The 23,490-nt window shown below is 37.1% G+C and overlaps 1 protein-coding gene across 2 annotated transcripts in view; it reads left to right on the top strand.

The window, feature by feature from the left end:
- The window catches only part of LOC131079884 (auxin response factor 4), a 70,095-nt gene that overhangs the window by 24,680 nt on the left and 21,925 nt on the right, over positions 1-23,490 (top strand). For both annotated transcript variants that reach the window (XM_058017926.2, XM_058017927.2), the window contains exons 8-9: positions 9,230-9,353; positions 9,469-9,540. In XM_058017926.2, the coding sequence (XP_057873909.2) occupies positions 9,230-9,353; positions 9,469-9,540 (196 nt within the window). The remainder of the gene's footprint in view (positions 1-9,229; positions 9,354-9,468; positions 9,541-23,490) is intronic.

Here is a 23,490-nt window from a genome sequence, read left to right as displayed (position 1 = left end):
CCTTAGACTTGGCCAAGAGCATGAGCCTCCCTAGATAGCCATAAAGTCCTCCAATATTTTCATCAAGATGTCATAAACTTAAAAATCCTTGCTCATTTGGACAGCTTTCTTGCCAAATTCACCTGTGTATTCCAGCACACTTTGGGCTTGCCTTTGCCTGAAATATTGCTAATTAATAGGCATTTCCTCTTCATAACAATATATAACTGTGATTTGAGCTTGTGGGTTTGACTGTGTGTATCTTTTTTCTCTTCGACGTTTCAAATCATACTCTATGATTCATCAGCAGGAAATGAGCTAGAGAAGAAAATATGTGAAAAAAGATGAGAAAAAAGATACACACGGTCAAATCCAGAGGCTCAAATCACACTATCATGGACCATGGAAACCTAATGGCCATAAGATATAACTGTTTCTTAATGAACTTCTCAAATTCATCTCATCTAGCAATTGGTGGTAGTTTCCTTAAAGCCAAGGAACAAACATATCCAACCAAGCGAAGGCATGATTTTCCAACAGTACTCTAGCAAATGAAATTTGCTCTTCACTAATATTATATTGGTTGAATATATTTCAAGTGAGGCAAGCATTGTAAAATTTCTTACCATTCACTAGGTTGAGTTGGAGATGCTAGGCTGGTATGGGGCTGCTCCTTCTCATGGGTCTTGGCCTGCTTCTCTTTTACTTTGTAATCTTCCATGGAAACTTTTATCATTTTTATGAGAGCCTCTAAAATCTTTTCTGACTGGTCAAGGTTCCCGATGGATTAAGGAATGTTTGCCACGTCTTACATTTTGATAAATCTTGCTTAATCATCTTGAGCTAACTTTGGTTCATTGGCTGCATTTCTTACTTCTCTAGCCCATTTCTTGGTGGATATCTAAGGTTGCAAGTAGCCAAATCACCACCTTCTTTTGCACTAGCTCTTCTAGTCACATTCATCAATCAACAAGACTGGTTAACTGTTGAAGTATTGACTTCACTCAAGGACCTGAAACAGCAATATAACCTTACACAAAGAGAATCAAATATTTCACTAGAAAGATGAATTGCATGGAGATGATTAACAATGTACATAACCCTTGCATAAATGGGCAAGAGCGTAGATAAGAACACCAATGAGATGCCAAGGTAGGTACAACCACCCAACACAAATTACTAAATGCAGATAAACATAAAATAATAATAAAGTTTACCTACTACCTAGAAATATGATATGCCTAAGTTAAACTTAAGCTACGAGTAAATAATATTTACTCTTAACACTCCCCCTTAAGTGCAACTTAGGGAGAAGATTATTATGCAATATGCAAGATGGGTCTCATCAACAAAACCATTTTAGGTACCCATGCATAATGCAAATGCAAAGAAATGAAATCTCTCACAAACGGAGAAAAGGAGAAAACCATATGGGAGAAAACTCCTCTCCAAAAGAGAGAAGAAACAAGATGCATGGCTGGAGGACTCATTCACATTCCCCAAGGACTACATACATAATGTATATACAAGAAACTCCTCTCCAAAAGAGAGAAGAGACAAGATGCAAGGATGGAGGACTCATTCACATTCCCCAAAGACTACATACATAATGTATATACAATTAATGATCTCCCCATAGGAAGGAAAGAAGGAGACTACATGGCCCCCCCATAATTAACAATGTTTAGCAGAAATGGTGAGTGCTTGAAGACAAAACATAATCCAATGTGTGCAAACAACATTTATCCCCTTGGGAAGAAGATAAACCAAGTACAAATGCATGAATGCTTCTCATTGTAGATAGGAATTAGGAAGTGGAATCCAAATGTATGATAATGATGATGTCTTTGAAATCTGCTCATATGTCGCCAAGTCCTTGGATGATAAAGATGCCACGAACCAATCATGTGCATACCCAATTAGAATAGAAGGTGACAAGCAAGGAACCAATGGAAACTAATTTTGAACAAGCTCCAAAAACGAAGATGAAGAGTCAACAGTTGTACCACAACTATCATCAAATAGGAAAGATAAACACTCAAACGTGTCCCGCAAAACTGAAACATAATGATAATCCTGCTGATCAGGAATGATGGAAGTCTCAAATGACTCTGGATAAGGAGTCAATGAAAGTGAAGGCTGATCAACTATCTTTGATGAAGAATAAATAACCTTTGAAGCAACTGCAACCTCATCTGAAGCTTCAAAAACCTCCAAAGGATTACAAACATGGATTATCTTTTCTGAAGAATGAAGAGGCACATTAGAACCAGAAATAGGATCATTGAGGAATGGCTGAGTATCATGATCGCCATATAAATCCTGAATGTGAGTCCAAAGAGCATGAGGACACTCAAATTGAATAAGTGACCAAAATGTCATCATCTACATGATTAAAAATAACTCCAAAGACTTTAGCTTGATAGCCTTCTCAAATAAGATTCTCACAAGGTGTGCTAGGAAAAGGAACAAGATTATACAAATATGGCAATCAGTGAAGCTCACTAAGATGAGTGATTTTGAAATCGCTCCATTGCTGCGTCTCCAAAATAAAAGAAAAACCCATAATTGACTATGAAGATTCTTCACATGATAAATACAGAGATATAGTACCAACACATAATAATATAACTTCCAAGGAATGATAATAATATAGCCTAGGAGGCTAAAAAGGTATAAAAACCTGATTGTTGGAAAAACTTGTTGGAGCAAACAGGCAATATTGTGGTGGTTACACGCACCACTGCAATACATGAGCTCCAAATTAGCAAAGTCCAATCCAATCATATGGCGGAGTGAACAAGTCAACAATCACAAGTGATCGATCAATTTCTCATGCACGCAAGGAAGAGGCTAGGGCTCGTGTGAGCCTAAGTTCACGATACAGAGAAAGAGTCGATCTATATAAATAGCAAAAATGCTCTCATGCTATGTGAATGTGGGACAAAAGGGAATACTATGCCCAAACAAAGCCTTTGAATGGGCCCACCATGCGACCGTTTTGCAATGAAGGGTTAAACCCTAAATCCAAATACTAATGATTGATACCCAAAAACATAAGAGACGGCTCCAAAAAAATAATTTCGCCAATCAACCTCTACGACCCTGCGGGGTATGAAGGAACTGATCAAAATAAAGAATGCCGGTCAGCAAATAAACTGATTTGCCAAGATTAAGGCACACAAGGTATCGATTGTGCAACCAATATCGGGCTTGTCACAACAATGATTCCGCCACAAATGAAGTTTGAGCCTCAAAACAACAATGATCAAAGCATTCAATCACAAAATGCACGCCCCCCCACAAATGTCTCGATCCAAACTTGTAATGTGTTAGCCAAAACACTAATAGAAGCCAAGCAAAACAAGCTGCCATGGGCTAAGAAGGCAAGGGAAAATCAGTGAGATGATGATTGCTCCTACGGTGAAGTAGCAATGCCTGTCTCCCACAATAATTTGTGCAGTAAGAAATGAAGCCAGCCAACACAAATAGTGGGTCACCAGCCAACAATGGAGACCGATGCAAATAATACAATTTACAATCACTGATATGTCAATACAGACGCTGCTTCAAAAAACAAGAGAATTGAACTGCTGATACATATGAATCGCACAAATGCAATGTGTGATTGCAAAAATGGAGGAGACACCACCAATATATCGCCACCAAGCACTGCTTTAGTAGACAAGATAGTGACTTCTCTCGCAGCCAATAAAACAAGGTGAAATAGAAAATTTTCTAAATTTTTTTTTTTAAATGCCGGCAATTGAATTCGTAAAATCACTAGGAAAAATATGAGATCTGCAATTAATTTGGGGCATCAAATGCCTCAATGGCGAATTGATTTTTTTGGAATCTGATCTCAAACTGATTGATGAAGGATTCTCAGATGCGGAAGGAGATGTTGGATGTCTACTCTGATACCATGTTGAAGTATTGACTTCACTCCAAGACCACAAACAACAATAAAATATTTCACCAAAAAGATGGATTATATTGAGATGATTATAAATGTCCATAAGCCTTGCATAAACAGGCAAAAGCGGAGATGAGAGCACCAATGAGATGTGAGGGTAGGTACAACCACTCGACACAAATTACTAAATGCAGGTAAACATAAAATAATAATAAAGTTTACCTACTACCTAGAAATATGATATGCCTAAGTTAAACTTAAGTTACAAGTAAATAATATTTACTCCAACATTAACCACAAGAAGAATTGTGAAACCAAAGAACACAACTGTTTCAATACCTATCCCATCCATAGTTAGTATGGATATTCCATAACTAATATATCAACAAGAATCTCTATTTGCACATCAACATTATAGTTGGTTTATTTTCTTTATATTTGCCTAAGAGACCAATCAGTCAGTCCTTTAGAAGAGTTTAAGTGCTACAATGGATTTAGATAGTTGTATGCATGAATTGAAACAAAATGAGAAATGAAACAACACCAAAATAGAACTCAACATGAGATTACGTTGGAAATCCTATTGTGGGAAGAAAATTTAGAAGAGCACCAGGTGTTGCGTTCTCTTGCCTCTTCTTAAGTCCCAAAGAACACCAATCACCATAATGACAATACCCGAACACTTGGAAAACTTAGTAACTTGCTCAAATGCTCACTTCTCTATTGAACTTAGCTCCCTATGCACCAAATAGAAGAACCAACTTAGAAACATAGATGCTTTACAATGATCTTTTTGGCTATATTTATACAATAAGAACAAGCTTAGGTGTGAAATAAGAAGACAAGAAGACAAGAATTGGGATAGACATCATTTGCAAACATTATCGTGCTTGTTAATTTCTCCCTGACAAAACTACATCCCGGTTTTCCCTATTTTTCAGGAACCTGCTTTATTCATGTTTGACCTCAAGGTGTTTGGAGCACTTCATATTATCATAACCATTTGCAATTTTTGTAGATCACTATACAACTGTTATACTTTGTTCATGATTGAGATTCACCCTTTTGAGAATATTAGAATTCTTCGAGTTAAATCTCGTTGTTCTTATTAATGAATGAGAATAGTGGCTTAGTTAACTGGTTTTACTAACTTTCACGATCCAATTCAGATAAATATAAGGATCACAGAGTGGGAAAGCATTGTGGTTTTTGTGTTGAAGATATAATGAGTCTCTTAAGTGATACAATGTTTACATTGTTCCATTCTTCCATTCAGCCATCTGTTAATAAGATGAACTTTTTGACTATGGAGAGCCAACACTACTTTATTGTAGCAAAGTTGTGGGAATGGAGTAGAGGGGGATTGCTTGCTGATAAATGACAATTAGAAATGGAAATATGTATAGGAGTTTGATGAGATGGTTCAGCAATTGGAGAAGGAGGCAATTGAGAATCAAACTCAGTAATAAGGGGGAAAATGTTTTGAGGCACAAATGTAAAAGATATAGTACTCTGTGGACCCAGCTTGACAATTTTTTTGGCTCTGCATCAGCAGCAGTTGAATGTGGAGGAATCAACACATGAATAAACAAGGGTTCCTTGACCTCAGAACAGAATTAAGGAAGTGATATTTATGGGGCAGCAAAGCATTTTAGAGACATGGTCATGAAGGCAGAGGAGGAAGTCAAAAAGCTTCACATGACTATATATGATGTCAACCTTCCCAATTCAGCTACTTCACCTTCATTTGCATCCAGTATCTCACATTTGGTCAACTCGTTTGCCTGCTTATCAGTGTTATCATGAGTTTGTTTTACTACTTATACCTATCATGATGAAGATTTGTTGTGTTGTTATCCTTAGGTTTCTTTTAATTGAAGTTTAACTTTAAACCCTTCTGAACAACTATCTGCACATCACAAGGCCATAGAAACTGTAATGTTGGTTGAGATGAGAATGCATTGATTGTGTGGCAATAATGATTTCTATCACTGCCTTTACCAAGTGAGGATGGCCCCTTTTTAAATGTCCACAATCAAGACAAATATCATAAGGTTCTCACAATCCATCAATGGCAACAAGATAGTATCCATAAATGAAGCTTCATGAATTAAAGCTAAGGTTTTCTTCGATTCAAATTTTGGACAGATATGCTCATGGGTGATTTAACTATAAGAATATGATCACAAGCCTTAACACATTCAGAAAAATTATTTCAATGGATTTGAAGGTGGTTCAAGAATCATCAAGGAAGAGTGAATAGGACATGGAGATTAGTGCAAGCAGTGGTGATTCCCTAATGGGATAAAAAATATGACTATAATATTTCATAGAAAGTCCTGCCTTGCTAAAACACTATTCCACAATGAATGTCCCTCTCCATCAGCTTTATTTGCATTGAAGATTGTAATGCCCAAAGGCCTCCATTATAAATAAAATCAGTATTAACTAAAATCCTCTAGGAATTTGAACCCAAACTTTCACAGTTTTGCAAAAGATGCACTAGAGATTACTTTATCTGTGGAGCATCAATGACTATCACGTTAGTACTCAAATGACAGCCTTTTTTAGTTGCCTTGGATGATCTTGAATTTTATATGCCAAGTCAGTTTGTATTTTACAAAAACTTTGACAAATCACTCCTCAATTTAGCATCTGTTTTGGTCTTCGCAAAATTCAGCTAAGAAGTAGTCACTGACCAAGTGGCTACATGTTCCCTAAAGAAGTCACTAATTCAGTTTGGAATCAATCAATTAAATTTGCCTGAAAATTATCACTGCTCCACGAAAGCCTGAAATCCTCATCAGATCTGGAAGCCCTTGTTGACTCTTGAAACCATGAACAAGACTTTGAAGCACACATGCACACACGCACATGGGCACATGTGTAAGAATTGGAAAAACTACCATGTAAATGGTTTTCTTTGGTTCTTCTCTTTGAGCATGGCCTTGTCGTATTCTAGCATTGCATTAATGCACCATTGAACTGTGTTTATTTCTTGAATCTTTGATAGGATTTAACATGAGCAAACTAAACTTCGACTAGCCATTGAAAGGCCTGTTGACTTCAGTTGCCAATTTCATTGTATGTTAACATTTTTTTTCAGTGCAGATTGAATACCAAAGGTGTTCCATCCTTTAGTGTCTTGTACTCATTAGGTCTATAGCCATGCTCATCTCTATTCCGAACGTAAGGATCTATTATTACAACACCACAAAAATCAATTTGGTCACATGTCACATTTGTATCTCGCCTATTTACAGAGAAGAGATTTTCAATGTAAAGGTACATTGTGTTGTCACCAAAGTGGCTAGTTAATGAAGGTGTCCAAGTGAGAAGCTGCTAAAATTGATTCCTTAATTACTATCTTTGAAATCAAATTCTTTTGGCTACTGTGATCAATGATTTCATGAGAGTTGTTTGTGTTTTGGTAGTATAATCCATTCTTTTTCACATTTCCTTGTACACTTCAAGCTTGGTTATCCTGCAGATGGAACATGTTCATCATACTTTTCAAGGTTTGTAATGAATCTTGTCTTCACTTCTACTTGTCCATATTCTTTTTTTATCTGTCCATACATTGCTATTCAATCTTTATGATAGTTTTTCAGATATCTGTATGAACTTTGCATTCTATTGGAATGACACATTAATTTCTGCCCTTCGCTATGAAAATTCTTTCCTTGACCTTAACTTTGTATTTTGTGACTCTCTTTCATTTGTAATACTTGGCACCATATAGAATGATACATTTTATCAATTGCTCTTATCAAAACATAAAATGCCAATAATAAACTGTGCAAACTCATTTTATATGTTCATAAACAAGTATCATCATAGTTCACTTTAACTGAGGAAATTCATCTTGCATGTCAAGCTTTATACATAACCAATTAAAATCTTTTGTATAGTTTGACCTGCTTTTGTTTATGTGGTCCCATTAGATTGACAGGTTCCTCTGTACCTCAGTGGTTAGAATTTCATCCTCATCACTTGCTTGAGTTGACTTGGTGTCATTAGGTTATTGATAGCTCATTTTTCTCCATGTTAAGGATTTACTATGTATCCTCAACATGCATAATATCTAACCAACATCTAATTTTTAGGATCTAAAGAAACTGCCAAATTGATGCATGTCAAGTTTGGTATCTAATTTGGAGGAACATAAAGGTATATAAAGGTACATGAATCTAGGCAGTATTTGGAATTTGGCCGATAATGTGCTTGTAGATGCTGTATTAGTACTTTCCACAACTAAAGTTGCTGGATTTGGGACTTTGCCTCCAAACTTGATGGTTATCGCCTAGCCAACTAGTGTTTCTCTCTTATCTTAATAAACATGTAAGATTTTTTCTCATTTATTCTACCTTAAAAGATTTTTCCCTTCAATCATGGTGGAAATGGGATTTCTTTCCTCTTCCCTTGAGTTTGAAGCTTGTAAGATGTTTTTTGTTATCGGTGACTAGTGGAGTGTTTTGAAGTCCAAGCAACCTTTCTTAATTATGTTGTTGCATCTTGGTGACTTGAAATCCTTCCAAAACATGTCTTCCTTTCCAATGAAATGAACATGGTTTTCATACAAAATGAGCTATTCTCTTTGCATGGTACTCAAATACATTTAAGCATACAGACAATAATGGAAGCTACATTTAAACTGAGTGAAGGAAGTTGATTTTCCCATGGAATTAGTATTATCTTCTTTATAGTTTTCCCAACAACTTGACAGGACTATGTTTTCTGCTTACAATTCCTTCCTTTTGCTTTTTGTTGAACTGCAGCAATAGATATAGGAATATAAATCTTACAAATTTAAACTGGATCAAGGAACTCTTGGTAGATGAAGTTGAAAAATTGTGAGACGGTAACTGATTAGTTGAGAGAACAATACCTGATGTCAGGGTCAAAAAGGAAATATATTAAAGATTAAAAAGTTTAAATGCTAAATAATATAATATATTTACATTTCCTTTTATTTTGAAGCGTCTTCTGTCTAGCCACTGGAACACTATTAGGTCTTGCTTGCAGACAGATACACATTTATATGGCTAAGAGCATTATGTGTCCTTAAATTTGAGATTTTTATCAAATTTGTGTGCTTCCACCAATATTGTAACTATGCCCTTAGTTGGATGGATTTAATGTCAAATTGCTTTTCTTTCACATATAAATATGAAACTCATTGTAATTCAAACTTCAAGATTATTGGTGATCTTTATTATGACCACATAATATAAATTTTCCAGAGTGTCATATACAAATTGAGCATAATAGATATGTGGAAACTGAATGCTTTTTCTTTGTATTTCTCAACATTGTATGTTTCGGTTTTTGTAGGAGAAGTCCAACAGAATTTGTGATTCCTTATTCCAAGTATGTTAAGAGTTTCAATTATCCATTGTCTACTGGAATGCGATTCAAAATGAAATTTGAATCTGAAGATGCAACTGAGAAAAGGTACCTGTAGATATGTCCAATTCTATGCCATTACAATCATTTTTCTATATATAATTCATAATGCTTGCATTCTTTTGTTGCACATCAAATAAACTTAAAAGTCTCTTGTCCATAGGTACACTGGTACGATCACTGAAATAAGTGATGCTAACCCTGTGAGATGGCCTGGATCAAAATGGAGACCCATAAAGGTAATTGCACAATCTATTTCGTGAAGCATGGACCTTTTCTCATTTTATTAATGGATATATGATTAAGAACATAAAAATAACTAGAACCAGAGTAGAGTAAGTAATCAATACACCATCTTTGTTTGTATTAGTTACAATGTTGTAACTCATATTAAGCTACATGTGGGAATTGTAACAATCATGGCCGGAATGAATTCTCAGTGTGATTTTCCTATATTTATTTGGGGGATATCATTTAACAAGATTTCATCCATTTGCAAGTAATATCATATGTTGCTAGCTCCTAATAGGACAAGATATGAACTGTCTCCCAGTTGAAATTATGTAGCTACCAGATATGAACAGATGATGGCACCAGGGTGCAAGAAAGTAGAAACTTGTGAGATGTTTAGCTTGTTTGCAAGCTGGTCCTGCTGGGCTCGTGGCACGCACCTGGAAGGCACCTCCCGTGAGTGTGATCGGGAGATTGAAGACCATAAAAATCAGATCATACATTTCAGACGATCTTGTTCTATACCTAAATGGGTTTCTTGTTTTACATGGCATTTATATAATGATATTATACAACCAAATGAGAAACTTGTACCTTCCTCATCTTTGACTACAATAAGTGTGGCAGGAAGTCCATATTCTTCAATTTGTGGTCTTGTTTTCTAAATTGCTCTCGGTGCTTTTCCAGAAGCATTCCTTGAATCATCATTTTTATGTTAGTCAGATAATTGCATAAGAGCTGGTTCATTATTTCAAAAAAATACAAATTGTTTTGTCTTCCCTTGAATCCTTCATCAAACCACAACATGACTTATATCTGGTTTTGGTGATGTCTCTGTCTCTGAGATGCATTCCAAGGCTTCAAAAAATGCAAAATAAGGAGACATAGAAGTACTGAAAAATTAGATTTTTGAATTTTTTTTCAATCAATGTGTCCAGAACTGCCGCTATGATGACCTGAAGTGGGCCTCATTTGTCCCTCCTTGAGAAGAAGTGGGCCTCTGAATTTGGTTTTTGGTAAACCATTTTCTTTGATGCAGAAATTTTCGTGCCTTTAAACACCCAATAGAGAGGAATTTGTTGATTCTTCATTTTTTTGACTACTATATCAGTGGTATGATGAGTAATCACTATAATGGAACAGTTGGAGTTTAACTCTGTTTTTTAGCTTCTTAACAAGATTTTACATGTCAGAGAGTGATGGGATAGGGTAAAGTGATTCTACATAAAATATTGGATGCAACCCAAAATAGGGTGGCAAGGTGAGTTCTAATGCATTACACTCACTTGTGTGATAATGGTACAAGGGTCATAGAGAGAAGGTTTGGATTAGTTGTTTGGACCTTTGTGCCACTCTTATTAAAAGTGCAAACATACTTTGTCTCCCATGTAAGATTGATGTGGCACACAATTCTAAATCAAAATCGTTTCCATGGGCAGATCCAAAATGTAATGTACAGAGATAGATTGCCAGGGCTTGTTAGGTTTTGACAAGAGTGCATAGAAGACTTGATTTTGATTGGCTGGCTTTGCGATCATACAGTTGTGCAAGACTTGACTTACACGGTGACATCATGACCTAGTTGCAGCTGGCAAAAGTGCTTCTGCAAAATTGCCACTATCTTTTCTACCCTAAAAAAACCTGCCACCTGTTTGCAGTGAGCCTCCCAAATCATATTCTGACAATCCCTAGTAGGAACACAAATGTGTTGCATGTTCTGTGGATGGTTCAGGCACTTGTTGCCCAGCTATTAGTCTTTGGTATAGGTCAATGGGTCAACCATAAAAAAGTTAAAGATCCTTGACATACGATTGAGGTCACTTTGATGTCTTTTGCATTAAAGAGTCGAGGAATGTTGTCAAGGATTCAATTGGAGGTCAACATAGGCTGTCAGCAACCTATTTGGCATTCCTTTTCTTATACTTGTTGTTGACGTAGAATTGTTATAGGAATGTGAATCATCTCTAATGACAATTGTTTTTCAACTTGCCTTCGGTGTGCATGAATTGCAGATGCTTCTGATTCATATGAGTGGTGGTTTCCTTGTCTAGGATATAATGCTTCCAATGTTTGCATGCAAGGACAATAGCATAGGGATGTTTATCATACTTGGATACCTACGCATTGTGTCGAAGGTCTCACATGGTAGGTGACTAGGTGCTCATTTTGAGTGGGACCTCACCGAATGCATATCGATGCATCTATCTCAATCTCAAAAATTTGTTGATGACCTGGCAAAAGAATGTCAATGCTAATGAGAGCCTCTGCTTTGGTTGGAAATGTTTTGTTATTGTGCCTCTGTCCAAACATGCTTTTGCCTAAGACTTCCTTTTGTTATCTGGTTCAGAGGCCATGCAATGTGAGAGAACTCATGCATGAAACTGCAATAGAAGTTGGCTACGCTCTAGAAACTTCTGAGTTCTGTGAGAATCTTTGGAGTTGGTTAGTCTCTAATGACCTAGATCCTCTTTGGGTTCATATGTACATTGTCTCTGTCAACTATTTTGCAGAAAGTCAGAAGAATCCGTTGAACATGTTGCAGGTGCTTTCCCATGTCCTTCTATAGATGAGGATGTTATCTGGTAAACCACAAAAGATTTTGTGAAGTGCTGGAGGACATCATTCATCATCTGCATGAATATGGCTGGCACATTGGTCAAACTGAATGTCATGACCAGCCACTTGAACAAGCCCTCCTTGGATTTGAAGAAATTCTGGTAGATATCAATTGGATCCACACGCACTTGAAGGTACCCTGACTTTAGATTATTTTTTCTGAAGAATTTAGAGTCTAGACATCAAGCTAGCCTAGGAGGTCATCAACCCAAGAGATTGGATATTTGTTCTTGATAGTGAGCTTTCTAAAGGCCTGCTGATCAATGCAAAGTTTTTACATTCCTTCCTTTTCTTGGGAAAGTACAATCAGGCTACCACAGGTGAGGCACTTGGTCAAATGTGGCCCATCTAGATTAGCTTCTGATTTGAAATTTGAATTCTCGTGAGCACTTCTATAGTGGCCTGTTTGGCAGGGTTTAGATCAATCAGAAGCTTCATCTGATATCGCTTAGGTGCCCCTGTGATTGAGTTGAAAACATTTATGTATCTCGAGTCTTGACAACATCTGGTTGTTTTGCTTCTGCTGTGCTGCTAGACTAGATGTTGTAGCATGCAAAGTTTCTGTGACCTTTCAATCTTCATCAGATCTGATCATAAATAGTAAAATTTCCCCATCATTTATTAGAGACGCAAACTTAACAAGGGTCACTTCTCTATTTTCTCGCAGCCCATGTTACCTAGTGTGATGTATCACTTTGAGGCTTGGCCTCATAGACACCACAATGGTTGTACTTGAGGGCTGAGTGATTAAAATATCAAATATGCTTGAGGGTGGCAGGTCATAGACGATCTCATTCTTGAAGGGTTAATTGGAATAAGAGGTGGAATGACATTATCAGCTGACATGGATATCTTTGCCCTGATTTATGCTTTTGATGGCATGCGGATGCATGCAAGTTGTTGGTGGTAGGTTCGGCCTTTTGATTACTTTTGGCAGAACTCAGATTCCTCTGATGTTTACTATCCATGATGAATTACAGAACCTTTCCTTTAATCCATATTAGTGAATGGAAAAGGCACTCCCCAACTTCTTGTAGTAGTGTCCTCATAAAGTGGGATGTGATTCTGCATCAAAGATTTACTTACCTGCTTTCTGCACAAATGAATCTATATGTAGTGATGAGCAATCTGTCTCTTGATCCTGTGACTTTGTTAGAAGAGTCTTGTTGGTGTGATAATTCTTCTAGTAATGCCACAAGGTCTTTTGAGTCTCCCAGCACTTTTGGCATCAATTATGCCAAAGCAACATCCAATGCTAACATTCTTTTTACTGAAGGATAGCTAGAAAGAATGATTGAGAATATGCAATCCAAAGTAGGAAAGGTATATGGGATGATGTAGGCCGCCGACTAGCAAGACAGAAGTAAACTAGAATCCACTCAAAAGTAGGGAGCACCCATTTGTTAGAGATCACAGATTTGTGATCATGAGTCAATACTGAATGATAGGGTCAATGTAGGAGTGGATCAAATCATGTCGGTGGAAAAACCCTAGCCATAGGGAATTCCTATATAGATTAAACACCAAATAGAGAGGATATAGATTAAACACAGAGGAGAATAGTTGGATAGGAGACAATGCTATTAAAAGGACTATAGGAGATCCTTCTCCAGGTTTGTATCAGATGTTCCTCAACATTTAGGACATGGCCAATCTTTTAGCAGTGAAATGTAGATTATCTTAGTCATTGTCGGGTTCCTTATATGTGTCACTTTCTTCTACTTGTAGTTTAGATTGCCTTGGTGTTATTGTCTTTGAATTTTCAAATGAGCAGCTCCAATATTGAAGATCTTTATTTGGTATGCAGCTCAGTGTTCTAATATTGAACTATGTCTCGAAAGCCTGAGTTTCCCAAAATGGGGGGTCTTGTTGCTTAGAGGTGTAGGTTCCCAAACCCCTAAAGCTAGATCGTTCTTTGAGCACTAGGGGTGTCAAACTCAAAGCAACAAGCCTCTAACTTATGATCAGGCAGGGCAACAATGGATCAATTTACCAAGGTGGGTAAGACTTTCTATGACTTGTGCTTGGCTAGACCCAAGGGGCTTCCCCAGAGGTATCCTTAACAAGATTAATCATGACTCAAAATGAACAAGTTGAAAATGTTGCAATAGTACCTAGTGTATGCCTGTGCCCAAAGGCTGTCACTAGACCAAAGAGTAACCTATTGCATTTAAGACCTCTTACTAAGTGGATAAGCACATCATTGTAGATTAGCAAGATGTGAGCATGTAGGACATAATTATCTTAAGATAAAATCCTTTAGGCACGCTATAGGTGTTTCCTTTTATAATTCATTGAATCATGAAGAGAACTCATTTGAAGAGAACTCATTTGAAGGGGGGATAATTTGGGAATCATAAGTGCAGATCTGATTGTGAAAGGTTGCGACTCCCCCAAATATGAGGTATAAAGGGGAGAAGAGAACTCATTTGAAGGGGGGATAATTGGGGAATCAGAAGTGCAGATCTGATTTAAATAAGAATTGCAGATCTGATTGTGAAAGGTTGTGTCCCTTTGAAAGGGCAGAAATAATAAAGAGTTGCACTCTTTCAAAGGGTGCTAATGGTGAAAGGGTGTATCTCTTGCTGAAGGGCACACATGATGAAGAGGTGTGACCTCTCCCTCACATTGAGAGATATAAAGGAAAGGAATCAGTTGGAGAGAAATGGACTGCACTCAGAACTACATCAACATCACAGGCGGATCAGACTTAAAGACATAGACCTTCAGAAAGTCACACCGAAACTGACTGATTGCTTATAACAGCATCTGGGTATGATTACCAGTGAATTTCTTATGCAGATAGAAAACATACAAATAGATTAACATTTAGGTTTTATATATATATATATATATATACTGAACAATCATAATGGTGCTGAATATAGATACTAAAATAATATGTAGACTTTAGACAAATGATAGATTCAGTTGGTATAACATGTTTGATTCTGGTAATGAATATGTGAAAGGGATGAATATCTATACATTGATAATGAACATAACCACAGTAATTACTTGCATGAGAACGTAGAGAAGAGCAAGAAGAGGGAATGGTGAGGACTCACTAGGTAAGCCACCCATGGACGGTCAAGGACACATGGGCCAAGAGGGACAAAGGATTCTGCTCTTGGGCCTAGGGTTGAGTGAGGACACCCTATTGCAAGATCTTTCCTACACACTCATGTGGGTTAATTATTGGGGCTCGAGGATACTCAAACATAGGAAGGAGGGATAGCATGATGGAGGGGAACGTCGTATAGGGTACCACATCATTCCCTATCTCCATCTTTGCTACGTTTGGGCCCTTGAGATTAGTGCATGACATGGAAGTGTTAACTAGACTTACATGGCATAAGTGTTTTTCTCTAAATCTCTGATATGGATATATGTGTTTATACATGCATACATATATTGCTAACTATCTTGACCACAGACCCTAAAACAGGTTTAATTATCTTGTCTTTGGATAAGGATTGTATCTATAAATTTATTTTGTTCCCTTTATGTGGAATTTGTGAAAATCAGGGCAAATTACAAGACAATCCAAAAAGGGGACATTACAATCAACTCCAAACAAATATATGTAAGGAAATATTGGGAGTCAAGGATTGTGCATGCATCATACGGTCCATACCTCATGCCCAAAACTAACAAGTTAGAGGTCTGATTGCATCCTTGATTTTGGAATGTCAGAAGTCAGTGATTGAAGAAAAAGCATACTGGAATTAGAAAGATCAAAATTTCAAAAAAGAAAAGGGAAAAGGGGTTGGAGGAAAGGGATGCTGGGATGGAAAACATCAAAACTTTGAAACTCCGTCTAGTCTTTAGAAATTGAATTGAAGACCTCCATACATTAGAATTTTTTAGATTTGACAACTTCTAGCACATGATAGGCACATGGTGGATGCATGAGATCAACAGTTACGCAGTTTTTGATCGAGGGAGACCCATTAGGAAATTCCTCAAATCAGTTTTTAATGATGGGCCAAATAAGGCCAAAATGCATAAGGGGGTTATGAGTCAAGCAAATTTTGGCACTGCAAAGTTGGACACCATTGGGGGGCGTTGTTGAATCCTTAATGGATTACATAGTCTTTGCTGAACCAGCCAATTTAATCTGATTGATGATGCCAACACTTACTCTAGAAGGGGTGATTGCCTCGCAATTTGTACCCAATGAGTTCTTGTGGGTGGTGTAAGGTGTTCCGGTGCTACTTGAACACTTGGTTTTATATTTGGCTTTGGTTCATGCTTTGGCTTTGACCCTCACTTCTATTTGGTACTTGCGTGATCTATAATTTCTCTAGTTTATTGTAGAAACTAACAAATCGCATAATCTGTAACATTGTACTTCTTAGAAAGCTCAAATGACAATTAGTTAGAGGACTAGGATGCTGTTTACATGCATTAAGAAGTAGTGAACAAGCAAATCACATAATCTATAATATTGTACTTCTTACAAAGCTCAAATTACAGTTAGTTAGAGGACTGGAATGCTGTTTACATGTATTTAGAACTTGTGAACAAAGAAAGTTTGCAACACGTGATTTTTTTTAATGGAAAACTTTGAGATGGGAAAATCAGTTGGTTGTAGTAATTGTTCATCTTACCTGTTGTTATTGCTCAAAACAAACAAGTGCAAAGATGAGAGATACAACTTCTAATTGTTCTTACTATCGAGCACTTGCCACTTCACTCTTCATTTGTAATTCTTGTTCTCCTAGTCACTTCAATACTCAATCTTTCCTCCCATATTATACATTCACTATGGAATGCTCCACATTCTAACTAGCCCTCCATGTCTTTAAAAAGGTCTTCTTGCTTTAGGAAATGAAGGAACATGTGGGATTGAGGAACAAAAAAAGTTACATTATGTCATGGAGCATGAAGAGTCATGTGTGGAGTGTTTTGTCTTCTTTCTAGCAAAAAGACAAGGTGGGATTTTTTATCCCTTCTTGGATCCTTATGGATCATATATTCAAAGGTTTTTTGTTCCTCAAAAAGCTTATTTACTTCAAAATTACAAAATAATTTCTTTCTTCATTTTTGGTGCTATTGTGTCTCAAGTGCCTAGGACAAGACTCCCTTACATGTTCTTGTATATTCTCCAAGGTAGTGCACAACCTTGAAGTGCTTAAAGGTGGAAGGTAGTGCTTGTTTGCATAGGTCTCCTTACATTTCCTTATTCATTCTCCAAGGGAATGCTCAACACTAAAGTGCCTTGAAGTAGAAGGTAGTGGTGCCCTCTCACCCTTGAAACATTCATTTATAAAACAAATTAGTATTTCATTGGTATCCTTCTCATGATCATCTCAATGGTGGTCATTGCCATACAACTTTATGTTGACAGCTGAAACTCTTCATGCTACAACATTTGGAGTTCACTAGGCATCCCGCAATGGTTTCCATGGTTTAGAAACTATATCATGATTGCTATTATGGCCTCTTCGTGTTACATCTTGTTGATTCATACAACTTGTCACAAATGATTTCCCTTTCTACTAAACATATGTTACAATTGCTGGTGTGAATAGGGTTTTCTATCTTTTCGGTTTTCTTCTAGGACCTTTTCATGCTAGTCAATTTTACTTTAGGTCATTTACTTTTTATGTCTTATTCATAAGAAGGGTTCCCTCATTGTACATCATTTATCATATGCTTATAATCAATAATTGCATTGCATCATTCTTTGGCAATCAAGCATTGCCATTACTTCTCTCTTGTTGTGTGGAAGGACATTGGTGCTACAAAGAATCCTTGACTCTTGTGAACCTTTGTGGTTTCTCTCACATGGTATCAGAGCTTCAAATCTTCCACCCCCTTTTCATTTTTGGAGAGTTTTGGTGAGGAATTTTATACAATGCATTTTGGAACAAAACAAACTTCATTGTTGAGTTTAGAAGGCCTCAAAACCCATAAATCAATATATCACTTGATAGAGTTTGGATGTTTTTCAGGTTTGGCCATTTTTGACATTTTCTTCAAATATAGATTGTACGAAATCTGTGCAAATTAGTATAGTATGGTCCAATTGTATGGTTTTTGTGCAGGTGCTTGCATTAGTTTTGTGGTTGACAAAATACTCCGTAGCATAGTCCAATGTTTGTGTCATCCTTTGTGCCATTTGGGTACAAGTTATGGTTTTTATTTGGTTGTTTTTAATTGGGTTAGAGGTTTAAGGTTCTTATATCAGCGCAAGGTATGAGTGTTTCTGATTGGCCATTTCATAGGCATCATACTAGCATCAATCCAACAGGGGGTAAATGTAATGTCCCTTAATTGGAAAAGACCTAATCTGTCCTAAATTGCTCTAATTCTCAAATAACCAAGTGAATAGATGGGTTTAGAGAATGCCTTTTCTTTTCCTGATTAAATCCCTGCAGGCAGATTATAGTTTTCTTGCTATAATAATCTCAGAAAATCAGAGTTGTAAATGTATGGCAGAATGATAATTATATTAGCAGAACAGAAAACAGAATTGAGCAGCAACCAGACTTGCGTAGTGATCGGATTAAAAATAGTAATCAGATTAACATGAACAGATACCAGTTTAGTGAATTCTTAGTAGCATTATTAATTTACATTATTTAGATCATAAACAGCGTTTGAGAATTATTCATTAAAAAGCCTAATTGTCTCGGAGACTCAACCATGTAAGAGTATAGGGGAATGCGACCTTGATGGGGTGTCTCAGATCCTCTATCCTGGGCCCAAGTGTGGATATACCATCCCTCTTGGCCTCATGTGGCCCATGCCATCCATATGAGGCGGCCTACCCAGTGAGGTATCCCCTTTCCGTTATCCCCTCATTTTGTCAGCCCTCTCCTTCTCTTCAAGATTGAGTCTCAGTATACTTGTGCACCATGATAGGGGAGAGGATGCAACAGGTTGCCCTGAATACCACCTCCTCTAGGCCCAAGGGCAGCACCCACTGTACCCCCTTGGCCTCATGGAACCATCAAGTCCCCCATAGAGGTGGCGTACCATAGAGCGATGCTTCATCACTGTACCCCTCTTGCAAACCCACCCTTCTATCACAGCATGAAAGATATTCAGGAAGTAAATAATACACGTATATTACATGAAGTTACTGTAGAATATAATGGTCTGGCTTTATTTGTTATCATGAACATACAAGTAGTCATTTTTATAGTATGCAAGTAATCATAAAGATTTCTGAAGTAATAATGCAGATAACGATACGAGCAGATATAAATTACTGTTATAACACTTTAGAAATTTGCACAGAATAATTGTACCACACAGCAGTAGCTTTTAACGGACTGCCTGAATTTAGTCTCAAGATATGTTCGGTCTCTCATCCTCCAATGCCTTGTTGTTGTACCAGAAATAGCTTTATATATCTTTTCATAGGCGGTGAGGAGACATGCCTCTCGATTCAGTCACAACTGCTTTGGGAGACACGACCCTTCTTGTTTAATCGCTGTCAACCATAACTAATGACTTGTTTCTTTATTTTGTGCTAACTGATCCTCCTTGTTGATAATATTAATAATGCATTAATTAATTAATTGTTTCCACTAAACATTGTTAAATTTGAACCAGAATAAATAGAAAGCAGAAAACTAAACTTATAAACAACACAAACCCTCCACCTGAGGGTGAAAAACCCAGCCTACTCAAAAATGAACTTTATTATATCTCTGAAAATGAATACAACTGTTGATAGTTTCAGATTACTATCAATCACAATAAGATAAGTTTGATTCTCTACAAATCAATCATGACAATGAAGTCAAATGATACATCTCATATACATTCTATAAACCTTCATAAGACTGAAAACTCTGAACACAGAAAACATATAATATTACTGATCTGACAGACTACATACACAATGTTCTCAACTCGCTACAAGACAAATGAGAGAAGCCAGCAATATATAACTATCCATCTGCCGAAGAAGAAGACATGAAAAGAAAACGGAAGCCAATGAACCGAAGCAGGATAAATAAAGGTAACTGAATCCACAAGATAAATAAGAGACGTTGCATCTTGGATCTCTATCGCAGCTATAACTTCAACAAACATAAGATCGCTGCCCCTAGAGGAATAGGGAAGAATTTGTAAGATAATTTTTTCTGCTAGAAGGAATTTCCGATCAGGGGTATGACAGTAAAGGGCTGAAGCTTGGGTTTTATTGGTGACCATTGCCCAATCGTTGGCGCCTGGTCATGGAGCCCCTAGTTGCTCTCAATTGGTTGGGGATAAACCCTAATAGGTAGGGGTCCAACCATTTGTCACTTTGATCAATTGCTGATTTGCAGCATGTGTTTTGCTTGTTACTTTATCTCCATCATCGCTATACTTGGGCAAATCTTTGGCTAGCATACCCCAATCTTGCCACCACAACCTTGCTCAACAGTTAGAGCCACTTATCATGCCTCTGAAATAGTGATAGGGGTTGATTTCATTTGGCATAGAGGAGCTATTTTTTCCAAGAAGCTTAACTATCACTCATGGCCTTAGATTTTTGACTTCTTATAGGTGTTGGAAAGTTGTTTTTGAGCATTTTGTAGCCGTCTACTTGTTTTTTCCATATTTTGGACTAGGGACCTCTTATTATAGTTTGAAGTCTATTTTTGCACTTTGACTTATACTTTGGAAAAATTGCAAATATGGAGCCATTATATTTTGTTGTGGGGGTTCAAATTTCAAATGGTTTGATCTCTAATTAATTCTTAAGGAATACATCTTAGTCAAGAATGGATTTTTTAACTTGTCCTTTTGTAATATCCAAAAAATCCTCAGGTGGCTTCCTTTCTTGATCAATCTCTATGTACTTGACCTTAAACTAGGTACTCAATGGCATAGGATATAGCACGGGCTAATCAAAATGAACATGTCCTAAGATTGATTGGTGGCAATGTTGATTTTGACACTATGTTCCATCTCACATATTGAGTGTCCTCGTACTCTTTGGGTCATATCTATGGAAACACCAATTCCATTCCTCGTAGTTCTTGTTATGGACAATCTTGTGCTTCTTGATGATTGTGATAACTTACCACATGATGATAATCAACAAAGGAGATTGGTTATTTGGAAGGTCTTGAATGTTTTAATGACATTGAGACTTCCTCTAATGCTCCTTCTCTTCCTATAGAGACATCAATTGTTACTTGGGATTCAATGATCCCTAATCTAGATTCAAATGGTTCATCTTCTTTATCTATTTGTCAATATCTCGAGGTTTAGGACTTATGTATTCTAGAATTGGAAGAGTCATTTGTAGGTGTTAGACATCTTGTTTGGACACACCATGGGATGGTCAGTTTGGTTGGATGACATACATTGAGATTCCATCTCTTTTATGTTGTGCTTAAAGTGATTTAGTGTAGTAAAACATAGAGTTCCTTCCAGGTATGACTTCTTGGGATGAGTACTTGATAGATATTTCAGCTTTATATTGTGAGTCCCATTTTGGAAATTTGAAGGACACCATTGAGGACATACATCTCTTGTTTGATGTTAGCTCCTTTGGAGTTGCATCATCTTCTCTAGATGTCATAAGGACACATTTAGATTCTCTTGTTCTTTCTCTGCCTACATCCGCTTCTATAGTGCTAGATTTTGCAAATATTCTCGAGTACATATATCGGACTCAATCATCATTCATATTGACACTTTATGTAAGACTACCAAATTCTCATCGGTCAGGTGATCATCATACATCCATGGTTATTGTACGAAAATCTATGGTGTACTTGATTCATCTTATTAGCATTTGTCACAGTCTGTTATTGGTTTGGAGATTCTTGAGCAGCATTTAGAGGATTTATAGTCACCTTTGGATCTTGTTCTACATTTATTTCCACTAGGTTCTTGATTGTCACTTTTTTCAGTTAGGTTTGAGACTCATGATTTGATTTTGGCACCTCTTGACGCTGACATGGCGACACCTGAGCAACTTTTGAGACATCCTATATCTTGATCTTTCTTCCCTCATATTCCTTTTAGGAATGAGAGGATCTACATATGCCTTTGGCCTTGTCTCTTCCCAAGGGGAGGAACATTCGATAATCATGGACCATTTTTAGCATCTAGTATTGAGCATCTACCTTTGGCCTAGGGGGTTACTTGAGGGGGTTGGCATGGTCTCTCTTATTCTCTATTTTGAGAGGGAGTTTTTCTTTGCATAGGGTTTTATCTTTCTCACTTTTTTGAGTGGGGGGAAGGGGTTATAGGTTTTCTCCTCATCTTTTGAGGGGCATCATATTGTACATGGGTACTTTGTCAAGCCTTGTAGCCAGGATCCATCATTGCATCTTTTCTCATTCTCCCCAAGAAGCACTTAGGGGGGCTGTTGATGTGGATGGGATATATTACTTAACATGTTTCCCTCTCAGGTCCTTTCACGCTAGTCTACTTAAGTTTATTTAGGTCATTTGCTTTTTGCGTGTCAAGTCATAAGATTAGGACACATCTCATAATCTTTGTTGTCCTATGTCTCACCCTTGCTTACATATACATGGGTTTCTCATTGTAATCTGATTCACAAATCATATTGTATACTTGCATTGTTTGATAGAATAGAATTATTATCCCATGTTGGGTCTCTCTTGTGCTTTCGTTTGAACTCTTTGATCTGGATGGCTATCTGCATAGAAAATTCTTGCATGGTATGGAGCATTCTATACCAACTCCTTCAACAATCAATTGCATGATAATGTTTGTAGTTTTTTTTGAAATGCAATTGGGCATGTTACGGCAACTGAAATTATATGAATCCTACAAGTATGCAGATGCTACAACTGCTTTGAGATTTTGTGCAGAAATAGTAATGTTGGCTATGTGATTCATCACTTTTATTCTATTTTTCTTCCTGGAAGTGGATTCCCAAGCTCATGCTACTTAAAGTTTTATCTCTTGGAGCGCTCTACATTTTCCACCATACTTGCTACACAAGTGGTGAATATTCTGCAGCTGTCACTTGCCATTTCCAAGTGGTTGCATTTCATTCCATGCTCATCCATGACAAATTGAGTGTTTCCCTCACTTGACCATACAAAAGGTGTTGGTTTCCCTTCCTTGCTATATCATACAAGAAGTGAAACAAATTAAATTTTACAATGACAACATTGTCTGGAAAGATACACATACTTACAATGTTGGAAAATGTCCATGCTGCTGTCCATGATACTGCAGTTTTCTGGTTTTTTGATAGAAGACATACAGCCTTAAGCAACCAAGCAACCCCACTTGACAATTATTGACGAAAAAAAGTGAAGGCTGAAATTGATCCACTTTTTCTTTTCGTCCCTCCTTGCCTTCCAAGTGGATATGCTCTTCAGGCTCACTTATGGTGAGTGAATAAT

Source organism: Cryptomeria japonica, chromosome 10 (assembly GCF_030272615.1).
Source record: "Cryptomeria japonica chromosome 10, Sugi_1.0, whole genome shotgun sequence".
Taxonomy (NCBI): domain Eukaryota; kingdom Viridiplantae; phylum Streptophyta; class Pinopsida; order Cupressales; family Cupressaceae; genus Cryptomeria; species Cryptomeria japonica.
This window is presented reverse-complemented; position numbering and strand designations above follow the sequence as displayed.